The 12,553-nt window shown below is 48.2% G+C and overlaps 1 protein-coding gene across 3 annotated transcripts in view; it reads left to right on the top strand.

The window, feature by feature from the left end:
- MBTPS1 (membrane bound transcription factor peptidase, site 1) overlaps nucleotides 1-12,553 on the top strand; it is a 1,184,166-nt gene that overhangs the window by 366,355 nt on the left and 805,258 nt on the right. For all 3 annotated transcript variants that reach the window (XM_069604782.1, XM_069604783.1, XM_069604784.1), the window contains one exon: nucleotides 4,189-4,298. In XM_069604782.1, the coding sequence (XP_069460883.1) occupies nucleotides 4,189-4,298 (110 nt within the window). The remainder of the gene's footprint in view (nucleotides 1-4,188; nucleotides 4,299-12,553) is intronic.

Below are 12,553 nucleotides of genomic sequence, written 5' to 3'. Positions count from 1 at the left end.
GTGCCTTGTTTGTCAGCCGACACATGTTTCGACCCGTGGGTCTTTATCAAGGCTATTGTCCAAAGTCTCTAGCCCCCTGTGGGTTCCTGAGGAGCCGCATCGGACCTATGATATATGCCACAGCCAAGGGCCCAACAGGAGCCACTGTTGTCTACAGGACAGCACCCATACCGCAGACCAGGACCCCACAGGGGGCTAGAGATTTTTGACAATACCCTTGATAAAGACCCATGGGTTGAAACACGCGTCGGCTGACAAACGAGGCACACAATTGCCTTCAAGTGTAAATGCATATCAAATGTGAAAAACAACCCAGCACTAGCACAAATAAAAGCAAAAACCTGTATCGCATTAATTACTGTTAGAACCATTATTTCAACCACTGAATGGCTCAGTTAATTTTTTTCTTACAGTTACGGAGGGGCAGAGAGGGAGAGGCACCTATGAGTGATGGTCAAGGTTTTGAAGAGTATGTGCTGTTTGTCAGGCAGCCCGTGTGCTTCGCGTCTGGCCTGAGAGACATGTTTCCTATTAAGGATGCTTAATGCCACTTTAAGAGCATTATTTTGGGTGATTTGTAGTTTTTTGAGGTTTTTGTTGAGGTACCTAGAAAAAGAGCATTGCATTAGTCTAGCTTGGCCCCAATAGTGGCTCTAGCTATGGTGAGGCAGTTGTTGGGGGAGAGGTATGGTTTGACTGCGTTTATGATCTTGCTGGCGAGTGCTGCCGAAGATGAGATGCCACTGACTTGGCGCGTTATTGAGAGCGTGGAATCCAGGAAGACTCCCAGTGTTTTGACTGTTCTCAATATTAAGATTTATATTGGCCGTCAAGTGTATGAGGGTTTCCTTCGGTCCTACTAGAAGAATCTGTTTTGTTTCCATTTAGACAGTCCATTAGCCGTCATCCAGGCTTGGATGAGGGCATATGTTTTGTTGTGTGGCCAAGTCGAGATCATAGGAGCCAGAGAGAGGGATGGGTATCATCAGCATAGTTGGTATATGTTATGCCGTTATTATCTAAGTCAATGAAAAGAGGTAGGGTAAATGTTTAGTGTAGGCGAGGTACAGGAGCCTTGTGGAACTCCACAGTGGATGGCGGTCGGGGTAGCACAGGCCTGATCAGAGAATATTCTCATAAACCTTCCTTCCAAGAAGGTGATCCACAAAGTGGCCCCCTGGGGAAAAAGCATCCCTGAGATGCCTGCAGAGTGTCTTGTGACCTACAAGATCAAAAGCTGCTGACAGGTCAAGGAGCAGGAGCAGCGCTGGCTTGCCTTTGTCCATGATTTCCCTTAACTGTTTTTTAAGGTCAAGTAGGGCTGACTCTGTTCCGTGGCGTGGGCGGCAGCCTGACTGTCTCTTGCCCAGGAAATTGTTGGTTTCTAGAAACTGTTGAATTTGTACATAGGCAGCCATGTACAGGATTCTAAGGAGAGATGGCACAGTAGTTATGGGTCTATAGTTTGGCGAATCTGGATCCAGGGGGGCAGAGGGGGTTGGGGTTTGAGCAAAGGCCGAACCCATGATTCTTTGAGGGTGGAGGGGACAATGCCTGATTCAAAGGAGGCGTTGATGAACGCTGTAAGGAATGGTGCTAGTGAGTCAGCGCAGTCTTTTACGAGGCTAGCAGGGCAGATATCTCCTTTACAAAGAGATGGTTTGATTTTCTTCATGATGGCTAGGACTTCGGGCTCAGTGACTTTTCTGAAGGAGAAGAGCTTTTTGTTATTATTGGTATTAGGCTTCAGGAAAGGTGTTATTTGTTGAGCTAGCTTTAGGTGACCAGTGTAGTGTAAGTTGATTTTTTTTTTTTTTTTTTTTGTTTTTTTTTTAAAAAAAATTTTTCGGGAGGAGGTTAATTTTATTTAGCATGGTAGTTCGGTCCGGATTTTGCATTTTAGATTCTCGTGTTCTAGGTTGGTGAACCGGTAGCGATGGTCAAAACGGACGCAATCATCTCAGAACAATAGCAGTTAAGCAAGGGCACAAGGCAAGGTTGCCCGTGGTCTCCGATGCTCTTTATTTTAGTGTTGGAGCCGTTGCCGGTGTATTTGCAGGACGAATATGGAAAGGCAGGGATAGACACGCCGGGAGGAAGGTATTTGATCTCATTGTACGCAGATGATGTGCTTCTTTATTTGCAACACCCCGAGACAAATTTGTAGTACATTCTAGATGTGATGGAGCCATATGCCGCTTTGTCGGGTATAACAGTTAACCCACAGAAGTCGAGTCTGTTCCCGTTAGGGGTATACGTCGGAAAGCCGGTGCTGCCAATTAAATGGGAATTAGACACATTCTGGCACTTTGGGGTGGACATTTATCACAATCGCAGACAGAGAGCACACAGAACACGATGAGAGCAGTGGACAGAATTGAAAACACCATGGCTTTTTGGGCTAGATTGCCATTATCCATGATCGGACGGGCAGTGCTGCTAAAGATGGTCGTGCTACTGAGACGCCTTCATTTTTTTGCAAATGTCTTTTTGCGATACCAAGACCGGTCTTCAAAAAAGCAGCATAGCATATGCAGGAGCTTCGTGTGACACAACTCCAGGTGCAGAGTGGCATTTTGGAAGCTCCAGAACTCTTATGAACTGGGGGGTATAAAACTACCTAATTTCGAAGTATATCTTGTGGCTAGCCAGTTGCAATTCGTAGCCATGGCTGGCTGGCTGAACAAACGCATGAGTCGAGGTTGTTGCAAGCAACAAAAACCCAGTTTTTTCCTGTATGAAGTCGTATGGATAACCGACCCTCGCACAATCCACTCGCCTATGTTGTTGCGATTGGGGTGTGTAATGTGGCATAGAACCTGTCAATTGATGGGGAAAACCACACTGTATACTCCGCATATCCCACTGGTTGCGCTAGAAGGGGCGGGTGAGCAACTGAGGTTAAATGTGAGAAAGTACTGGGAACCTAAAGGTGTGGCGACAGTGGGGGATGTGATAAAGGAGGGTTTCCCAAAAGGGTTTGAAGAAATGAGGGAAACTGGAGTGCACCCAGGCCAACACCTTACATACTCATGCCTGCTAAAGAATGAGGTGCAGATGGCCAAAGACTGAAGCGGCACTGCAGCTAGAGGAGACAGAAGATGGATACATTTATGATGTGTCGGAATGTGGGCATGAAGTCTCACGTATATAGGAGTTTCTAATGCCCAAAGTAGGGAAGGAGTTGGGGGCAGACAAGACAGCAGTGGAAGGTAGACTTACAAGAACCAATGTTAGACACAGCGTGGATCAGGGCTATGGCGCACCACCAAAAGATGTCTAGAAACGCAAGGCTCGGACCGATTCAATTATACATAACCCACAGAGCATTTCTGACCCCGAATAAAATGACAAAGTTTAGCCAAGCAGCAACACAATCGTGCCCGAAAAGTGGAGAAGTTAATGCAGATTTGGTCCACGTGTTTTGGGCCTATATAGAGATTGGTAGATACTGGGAGGAGGTGGCCCAAGCATTGGCAAAGGCTTATAAAGCATATCACCTTGGAAATCGGACCCCCCCCTTGGCTTGTCGTCTGGGGTGTTTCGGTAGGCCCAAAATGGCTAAACATGCGAGCAAGCTGAAGGATCTGGTGTATATGTTGGCGAAACGCAGAATAGCAATGGGATGGAAGGAGGGGGGAGGGTAGAACTGGGAAACGCACAGAGGTTTTGAAATGTGATACAATGTACTCAACAAGGCAATGTCTGTGTTTGTGTGATATGTTAAAAATTAGTGTTTTAAAAAAGCACGTTTTTATATTATAATTTGGAAATTAGATTTACAAATTATTTTTAGCCAAAGTATCCAGACATACCTGCCTTCACTGCTTATTTTCCTTTTCTTGCTTTTGCTCCTTTCAGTTTGTGTTTTACAAGTCATGAGTTGTGAGAATGTGCTTTGGAGCAGAATTGCATTACAAAATCCTTCCAAATAAATATACTGTTTAGGAATTGAACCAAGATTTGTGATTACAAGTTGGTTATTTAAATTAATGTTCTGCATTTCCTTACTTTCAGAATTTCATTTTTTTTCTTTAATGTTGTGCTTCTATAAATGGAGAGATGTAGCCATTCTTAATTTTTTTTGGAAGCTGTTAACTCATTAAATGCAATTAATCACGCATTATAGATCAGTTCATGTTGAGTGAATAAATGTGTTTCTATGTCCTTCTTTGTTTATGCCAACAGGACTAGGTCATGGGACTTTTGTTGCTGGGGTTATAGCCAGCATGAGGGAATGCCAAGGCTTTGCTCCAGATTCTGAACTGCACATCTTCAGGGTCTTCACAAACAATCAGGTAGGAGTTAAAATGTGAAATTGTCTAACTAATTTGCATATCACAGACAGTAAAAGTCTGAATTTTGCTGCTAAAGATAATGGCAACATGCAGATCATGGGCAAGATAATGTGCCATGCCACATTCAGCATCCATTATTTTACAGTAACCTTTGAACTGTTGAATGCTGACACTTTATAGTGCTGAAAAGTAGACTGTAGGGCAGAGGCATCCTGAAGTGTCAACAAAAGATAGCGTGATAGGGGCAAATAACTTCTGAAGCTGTAAAGAGGGATTGGGATGTACTGCTATGGTCATATTTTCGGAGTTGCAGCGAGTCTCCTGACATATTTTGCTTTCCCTCCCTTTTCCTCAGTGAGTCCCCATCTATCAACGTAAATTGGTTCAAATTATAATGGGAGTCTCAAGGGTGACCCAAAGGCCTTCCCCCAATCTGGTCGCTCTGTTTGGCTCCCTTTAAACCTTTTTGACTGTTGGCATCTTTTAGTAATATTTTATAAGGAGGAACACTGTTGCCATTTTGTGATGCATGGACAAAGGCTTGTTCCCTGTAAATCCCCATTAAACTGACCATCTGGGTTAAGAAGTTAATTGTCACTCCACAAAAAGGTTTTGTTTACCTGGAAAGAGCATAAACAGTTGTGTGCCGTGTATGGGTGGGGTCCTTCTGAGATTCCAGTTTGGGAGCTTGGGGCAGCGAGTAGCATGATCTGTCCAGATGCTGTGAGGAACCTGAGGCTGTCCTCACTTATTTCTCCCCATCATTCTCTCGGGTTGCCAGGGAAGTGCCATCGCTCTTGGAACCCAACCCTGGGAGGGGCGATGCGAGGGAGGATCACCTGGGTAGGGGAGACTTTGGAAATTGTAGGGAGGGCATCCTTGGGCAAAACGCGGTATCCCCCATTTCCATTCCATGATGCACCATCAGTCCCAAATGCATTTGTGGAATATTGCTACCCTCTTCCCAGTATCACAGAAGACATCCTCACAGGAACTCTAGGAAGCGGGTGAAGAAGTGGAGATCCACAGTTGAGACTAGGTATCCCCCTTTTCCTTGTGAGAACAAACTACTCCCTCCCCCTTCCTTTATAGGATATTGCTAACCATCTTTTCAAATGGATTGTGTCCTCCCACATACTCTTAATCTTTGATATATCTTCCAGCTTCAACTGCTTCGAAAAAAAGATTTTGGCAGAGGGCGCTGTGCATCGATGCAGTCGACTCAATGTCCCTCTAGGGCCTCCGTCTCGAGGATGATGTAATTGAAGGCATATATAGCACACACAGTGCCCATTGGCTTCAGTTCAGTTTTTCTGAGTAAGCTTATGCGTCGAGAAACTATGGTGCGCTTCTTTTGTTCTATACGTGAAATATCTTCTTCCTCGACACTTTTACCCAGAAGACGGGGTTCAAAAAGTGTTGGGACTGCGACTCCAAGATCTCGATAACCGACCCACATTGAGTAGGTCTGTGGTGTGTCAGATGTGGAGCACAAGACCTCGGCCTGCTCCAAATGCCAGTTAGTGACTGGAAAGACTCTGAAGGAGTGAAAGGGGAAATTGGCGGTAGGTAAAAACCCCCAAACATCCCCTTCGACTACCCTGTCGAAGAAACCTTTGGACGAGCCGAGAGGAGACCCTCCTCTAAGGAAGAAGGTTAAATGATCCAGGTCGTGGAGTGGCTCCCACCACTCATGGTCCTCTAGGAAATCAAAAAAGCGTCACCACAGGTCGCCTTCTTCGACCTCGTAGTCGGACACCTCCCCAGAGAGGCTATCTTGTCCCACAAATACCTCCACACCTGCCGAATGGGAAGCATTTAGGTTGTCAAAAATGCTAAAATATTTGAGACAAAAACCCTCGGCAAACCATGCTCCTACTGCACCTTCCGAAGAAGCCGGTAAGGAAAGGGCTCAAGCCAAATCCTGCGCGCCCTTGAGCCCGGGACAAAGGCCAGATCCTCATTGAGAGCCGTTGAGGCCACAACGCGATGAGAGATCATCGAAGGATCCTTCAAGCCGAAAGTCTACGCCGGCTGCGCCCTCAATGCCAGCCGTGGCATCTACACCTATGGCACCTTCGACACCATTGAAGCCTTCGAAAGTCGACTTCAGTAAAAATATCGACTTGTTGAGAGTAGAGTTTGAAATTTCTGAAACCGGCAATAACCATTCCGAATAAGACATATATTCCTTTACAAAGGAAAGATTACTTTAAATCATTAACATCAGTTTTATGAGGAAAATGAGCCGTCGGATGCCGATGCGCCTTTTTGGGCTACAATACAAATGTGCCTGAGTTTTATTTCAGAAGAATCCAGATTAAAAGATCTTTATGACGACCTGACCCGACAATGTGTGTCTCCCACCCCCATCTCCTTTCCAGGTTCCAGTTTGGGACCTTAATCTGGTATTACAATTTCTTATGTGTGCAACTTTTGAACCTCTACATTCGTGTCTGTGAAGGTTGCTAACTTTTAAAATCATACACTCTTGGTAGCATTCACTTCAGCCCGTAGAGTGAGGGTATTGCAGGCACTACCATCCAAGCCACCCTTTACTATTTTCCACAAGGATAGAGTTGTTCTGAGGGTTAAGCCTTCATTTTTAACTAAAATAATTTCAGGTTTTCGTTTAGGACAGGATTGTATTGCCCACTTTCTGTCCTCCACCTCATCCTGGCAAAGAGAAGGAGAGATGACACAGATTGGATCCGCATAGAGCTCTAAACTTCTACATATCTAGATTATCCAAACTTTGTATTGATGATTAGCTTTTTATAGGCTATACAGGTCACAAACTAGGCCAGGCTGTGACAAAGCAGACCTTATCTAGATGGATAATTCTGGCAATTTCAGAATGCTACAGGCTGGCGGGCAAGGATGCTCCAGAACGCTTAAGTGCCCATTCCACCAGGGGCATGGCTACCTCTACGGCTCTCCCTAGGGTTGTCCCAATCAAAAACATTTGTGAGGCAGCTACAAACATTCACAAAGCATTATTGGCTTGAGTCTTCCCTGAGGCAGGATGGAAGCTTTGGAAAGGCTGTCATCCATTTGGTTCATGGAAACTATTAATAACTAAATTCTTACTCCTCCCCCCCCCCCCCCCAAACACAAACACTGCTTTGGGAGTCTATCAAAGATGAGGAATATGTAGGAGGACACAATCCATTCGAAGAACAAGTTACTTATCCCATGTAACGTTCTTTTGACTGGATGTTCCTCCCACATATTCCTCATCGCCCTCCCAGCCTTCCCCATAGAATTTTGCATGCTATTACAGCTTTGGCTCCTTCAAAGCTTAGTACGGTCAAACCCGTGGTTATGCCGGTAGTTTCTACTGTAAGAAAAACAGAATTGAAGCCAAAAGGTGCTGTGCGTGCTATATATGCCTTTGATGACATCCTCCTCTAGACAGAGGCCCTTCGATGGACATCAAGTCTACTGCATCGAGACAGTGCCATCTGCCGGAAAAAAAAAACAAAGCACCTGAAGCTGGAAGACTTGTCAAGGATGAGGAATATGTGGGAGGAACATCCAGTCGAATTAATGTTACTGTCATGATTCCTGCCCCTCATGTCCCCAGCCCTCCAAGATGTCAGGCTGGAGCAAGGCCACGATCCCCCTACATGGCCCTCAAGGGCCTCTCCATCCCTCCAAAGACCCACTTGGAGTCAGACTTTGCGCTTGTGGCACTACACTCACTCACTCACTCACTCACTCCCATAGGATAACATTGGGGATTGGACTTGTAGTGCATTAATGGGGACAATATGGATGCCCCCACATATTTCGGTTCCCAGAACTGCATGTGCGGTCTAGTCTTTTGGGTGTGGTTCAGCCCAGAGACACCTGGGATACCCAGAGACTATTTAAGCTACACCCAAGCTGAGAAACATGCTTTGCGTTTTCTGCACCTGCAGCGTGACACTCACCGTGTTCGGATCGGTCTCCAGTAGGCCTGCATCTTTCTTCTGCGCTCAGCTCCTGCAAGAACAAGAACACTGTTAGGAACAGCCTTACCTTGCGGTGCTTCTGCCCATCATTCATCGCTCCTTCTGTTCTGCGGGCATCTTCGGCGGAATCATTCCCATCCTGAATCCCAGCCGCTCTGGGGGAACTCTGTCTCCTGGACGTCTCATCCATCTTCAAGAGGGAAAAGACACTCCAGGTTAGCGTGGAAACATCTAGAGGCGCCGCATAGCGCGCTTACCCACCGCATTTGTTCTTCGTAACCGGCATCCACGCTGAAAACGTCGCGGCACCTAAAAGACACAGAAAAAGAACTCTGTTCAATGCAAATACGAAAGGGGTGCATCGCGCACCGTGTTCTCACTCACCTTCAGCGCTACTCATCTCAGCAGCACACCGCCATCCCCGGACGCCGGCCATCATCTAAGGAAGGCAAGGAACGAAGTTAGAGAACTGTTCAAAAGACTCATTATACTTACCTGTCGGACTGTTGCCAGTGAAGTAACTAGGCAGCAAGGAGCCCGCATCAATCAACGCGCCCCTGCACTGAAAGCAGGACGGAGAGCACACTATCCAAGAAAACAAGGTGAGCTGTGGATCAAAGAAGAGTTGGACCCCGGGGAAGAAGGGGTTCAAGCACACAGAGACAATAGGGAGTTACTCTACCAATCCTGTGTTTCAGGCCCAGTCTCCAGTCGAATAGCCTCCAGGGAAGGGTTTGCGGTCGTACGAGGTCCGAACAGGCTGAGTGACATCCCCGTGGATACCAGGTGAGCGTTAAAGTTACCAGGGTAAGTAACTTGTTCATCTCATTTCCTGCCTGCAGACTGTTGTAAGGGTCCAGAGTGCTCCACTTATCTTATTGTGGTCAGGCAATTGACCCTCAAATTGCCATCAAACCTGTCAAATGGTTGCAGGTGCATAAAAGATTGAGCCGACAAGCGTTCAAGAGAGACCAGCATGAGATTAGCTAGGTCGAGCGTCATGGGCCAGAGGGAAGAATCCTGTGTAAAAGGAGGTGGCCGAGTTGGGACCTGCAGGAGAGCCAGGATGCTGGCAAGTACCCCAAAGGAGCTGTGGAGCCAAGGCCCGGGTGGCCTGCGAGAGGACCACAGAGGTAGAAGCCTCATTGGTCAGGTGTCAGCGGTAGACGCTGCGGGCATGGAGGAGATTCGCAAGCTGCGAGCCACCGGCAGCGTCCACGGGAAGCGAGCAGAGCTGCCGGCAACCCACAGAGAGAAGGCAAAGGGCGAGCAGGGCTCACCATCCGAAGAAACTGTCGGCGCAGCAGAGGCAGAGGAAACAGCCACCCGGAGGAGATGCCAGGGACCGGATAGTGAAAAGGAGAGAGCCCCAGAGTGCTCATGGGTGCTGTTAGAATGCCAAAGTAAATGCTAAATGAATGAAAGAGTATGTCTACGATACTGTGAACCCAAAGCAACGGTTTAGGAGGAATAATATTTCTCCAGCATTGGATCTTTCATTGGATTCACATGCTTAGAATATTCCCCGTCGACCGACTGGGAACCCTCGGTTCACTTATAAAGCCGTTTCCCATAGGAAAACTTCTGACACTTTTGTGTCCTCTCTCGTTTTTGGGGCCGCCCATGCACGCCCCACTAGGACGTAGCCGTATAAATGCCCCGCCCCCGCGGCTCCCTTCAGATTTCAACCGTCTCCAAAGTAGTGGGAGCACCTCGTGTAGTCTATTTTGTCTAGGTTGTGCTGTTGGAGTTTTTGTCCTGATGTCAGGAAAAGCGCTGTTCCGCCCGTGCGCTACGTGCGGGTTGAAGTTGTATGAGGCGGACGGACATATGGATTGCATATATTGTCTACACCCTCATCATTCGGCAGACAAGTGCGACATATGTTAGGGCTTCTCCCAGAAGACACTTGAAGATCGAAGTCGACGACTAATGGCATGGTTAAACGATGGAGTGGGGGCATACCCGCCTTCGGAGGTAGGCTCCACGCGCAGCGATGGCCTCGGCGTCAAAATCTTCAGGGTCCCCATGCCGCTCGACATCGTCGGAACCTCCGGAGAACAAATCGCGACTGGCGGAGAAGGAATCGTCGAGAAGCCATTCTAAGGAGTCTTCGTCGAAGAAAGCCTCGTCATCCTCATCTTCGGCGAAAGACAGAAAAGAAAAGTTGAAATCCTCCTCGGGCAATCATCATAGATCGACCTCGAGTCGAGAAGCGTAGGTAAAGTTCAGAAAAGGCAGGAACGCCTCAGGGACCTACACTACTACCACCACCACCACCACCACCACCACCACCACCACCGTCGACGACGGCAGGGCAGTCGTTGACCACTTCTCTGCCACTGACACAATTGGTGTCAACTGTTCTTGGGCCGCAGACGGCGATGATGACGACGGGGCCAGCTTTGGCCTGGCGACCAGAAGTATTCGACCCGGTTTTGCCGGAGACGCTACTGCAGCAAGAGGCCTTGTCGGTGTCCTCGGGAGAGGAGGATGTGAGAGTAGCTGGCCCTGCAGACCTCGGGTTACGAGGTATTACCAGGCCTCTCCACGGGAGCATTCCCGGGTCTACCCTTCTCAATCCGGAGTCACTCTTGTCGCTGGAGGTTTTATCAACGTTACAAACGTTGCTGAAGACACTGGACGAGAGGCTACCTCAAGCAACTCCAGCCAAGTCGGCCATCGACGAACTGGCCCCGTCTCGTCGGCCACCTCCGTCAACCCCCACGGCAGTGCCAGCGGGTGGCGACCTCCCGATCCACGCCACGAGGAAGGAGAACTGATAGATTTGGACTCAGACAGGAGAACCTTATCGGATGTCTCACTTTCCCCCCTCCAGGGATCCAACCTGGGACTCTGAGGTGGAATTAGAAACCCTGAGAAGCCCGGCTCAGCCGTCTCCCCCGGACGACATTGGGTCATTTCACACCATGATGGCCAAAGCGTGTACAGAATTCGGGTTGGCCCAGGAAGAGGAGAAAAAGGACTGCTTTCTTTTCGACCACATGGGAAAGAGAAGGTCTGTGTTTTCGGTACCCATCCTGGATCATGTGTGGCAGGAGGGGTTAAAGACCATACGTCACCCTTTCTCGTATCCGGCAATAAAAGGTTGCCTGGAGAAAAAATGTAAGCCCCCAGAAGCTACCCCCAAGTGTCTGTCCTCCCAACCAACCCCTGACTCGTTGGTGTCGGCGACAGCGAGAAAGGCGAGGGCCCAGCACAAGTGCATGACCCCCCCCTGGAAAATGAGGCCAGAAGACTGGATGCCTTTGGCAAAAAAGTGCTGTCGGTAGGAGCAACCACAGTGAAAGTGGCCAACTCTCTGGCTATAGTATCCAGACAGATCCTTCAGTAGGCTGGCGTACCCCTCCCAGGGATACAGACTGCCTTCTCAAGAGGCAAAACGACGCCGGAACTACCAGACCTCCAGGAAGAGAACAGGTTACTCGTCAACGACGGATAAGCAGACCAAGGACCAGCAATGACGGGCATTGGAACGGAAGCAAATAACAACGGATCAATGGGTGTTGGACACAGTAAGATACGGAGATTTCCTGCAATTCAAAAGCAACCCTCCGCACATTCCACCGGCATTTGTAGCTCAACCCCATCTGAGCGGGTTGCAGCAGGAAGTAGCACTTATGCTACAAAAAGATGCTATAGAATAGGTTCCGTCGTCACAGAGGGGTCAAGGGGTTTATTGCTGATACTTTGTGGTGAAAAAACCAAACGGAAAGCGCCGTCCCATTCTAGACCTGCGCGATCTCAACAAGACGTTGAAAAGCCTAAAATTCAAGATGCTAACGCTCCTGGAAGTGATCCAGTCAGTTCAGGAAGGGGACTTTCTGGTGTCTCTGGACCTGCAATACGCGTACTTCCACATTCCAATTTGTCGGCGACACAGAGTTCCTAAGGTTTGTGGTAGGACGGACTCACTACCAGTTCACAGTACTTCCTTTTGGGCTAAAATCCTCTCGCAGAACGTTCACGAAGTGTTTGGCACCGGTGGCGGCCTGGCGGAGAAGGCAAGGCCATCATGTGTTCCCGTATCTCAACGACTGGTTGGTGAGGGGGTCATCCCCGATGTCGACTCACACAAGTTTGCAGGCCACCATGCAACTCTTAAAACGGCTGGGGTTTGCAGTAAACTTCGAGAAATCTTCGTTGACGCCGTCGAGAAGCTTGGTATTCCTGGGTGCGCAATTCGAGACTGTCGGGGTTAGTGAAGCCATCCCTCGACAGAATCACCAAACTCAATCGATTGGCAGGTCGGCTGAGAATCAATACCAGACGATCAGT

Source organism: Ambystoma mexicanum, chromosome 1p (genome assembly GCF_040938575.1).
Source record: "Ambystoma mexicanum isolate Mex_15411 chromosome 1p, UKY_AmexF1_1, whole genome shotgun sequence".
NCBI classification, from domain to species: Eukaryota; Metazoa; Chordata; class Amphibia; order Caudata; family Ambystomatidae; genus Ambystoma; species Ambystoma mexicanum.
Note: the sequence above shows the minus strand (reverse complement) of the source record. Positions and strands in the feature narration are given on the sequence as shown.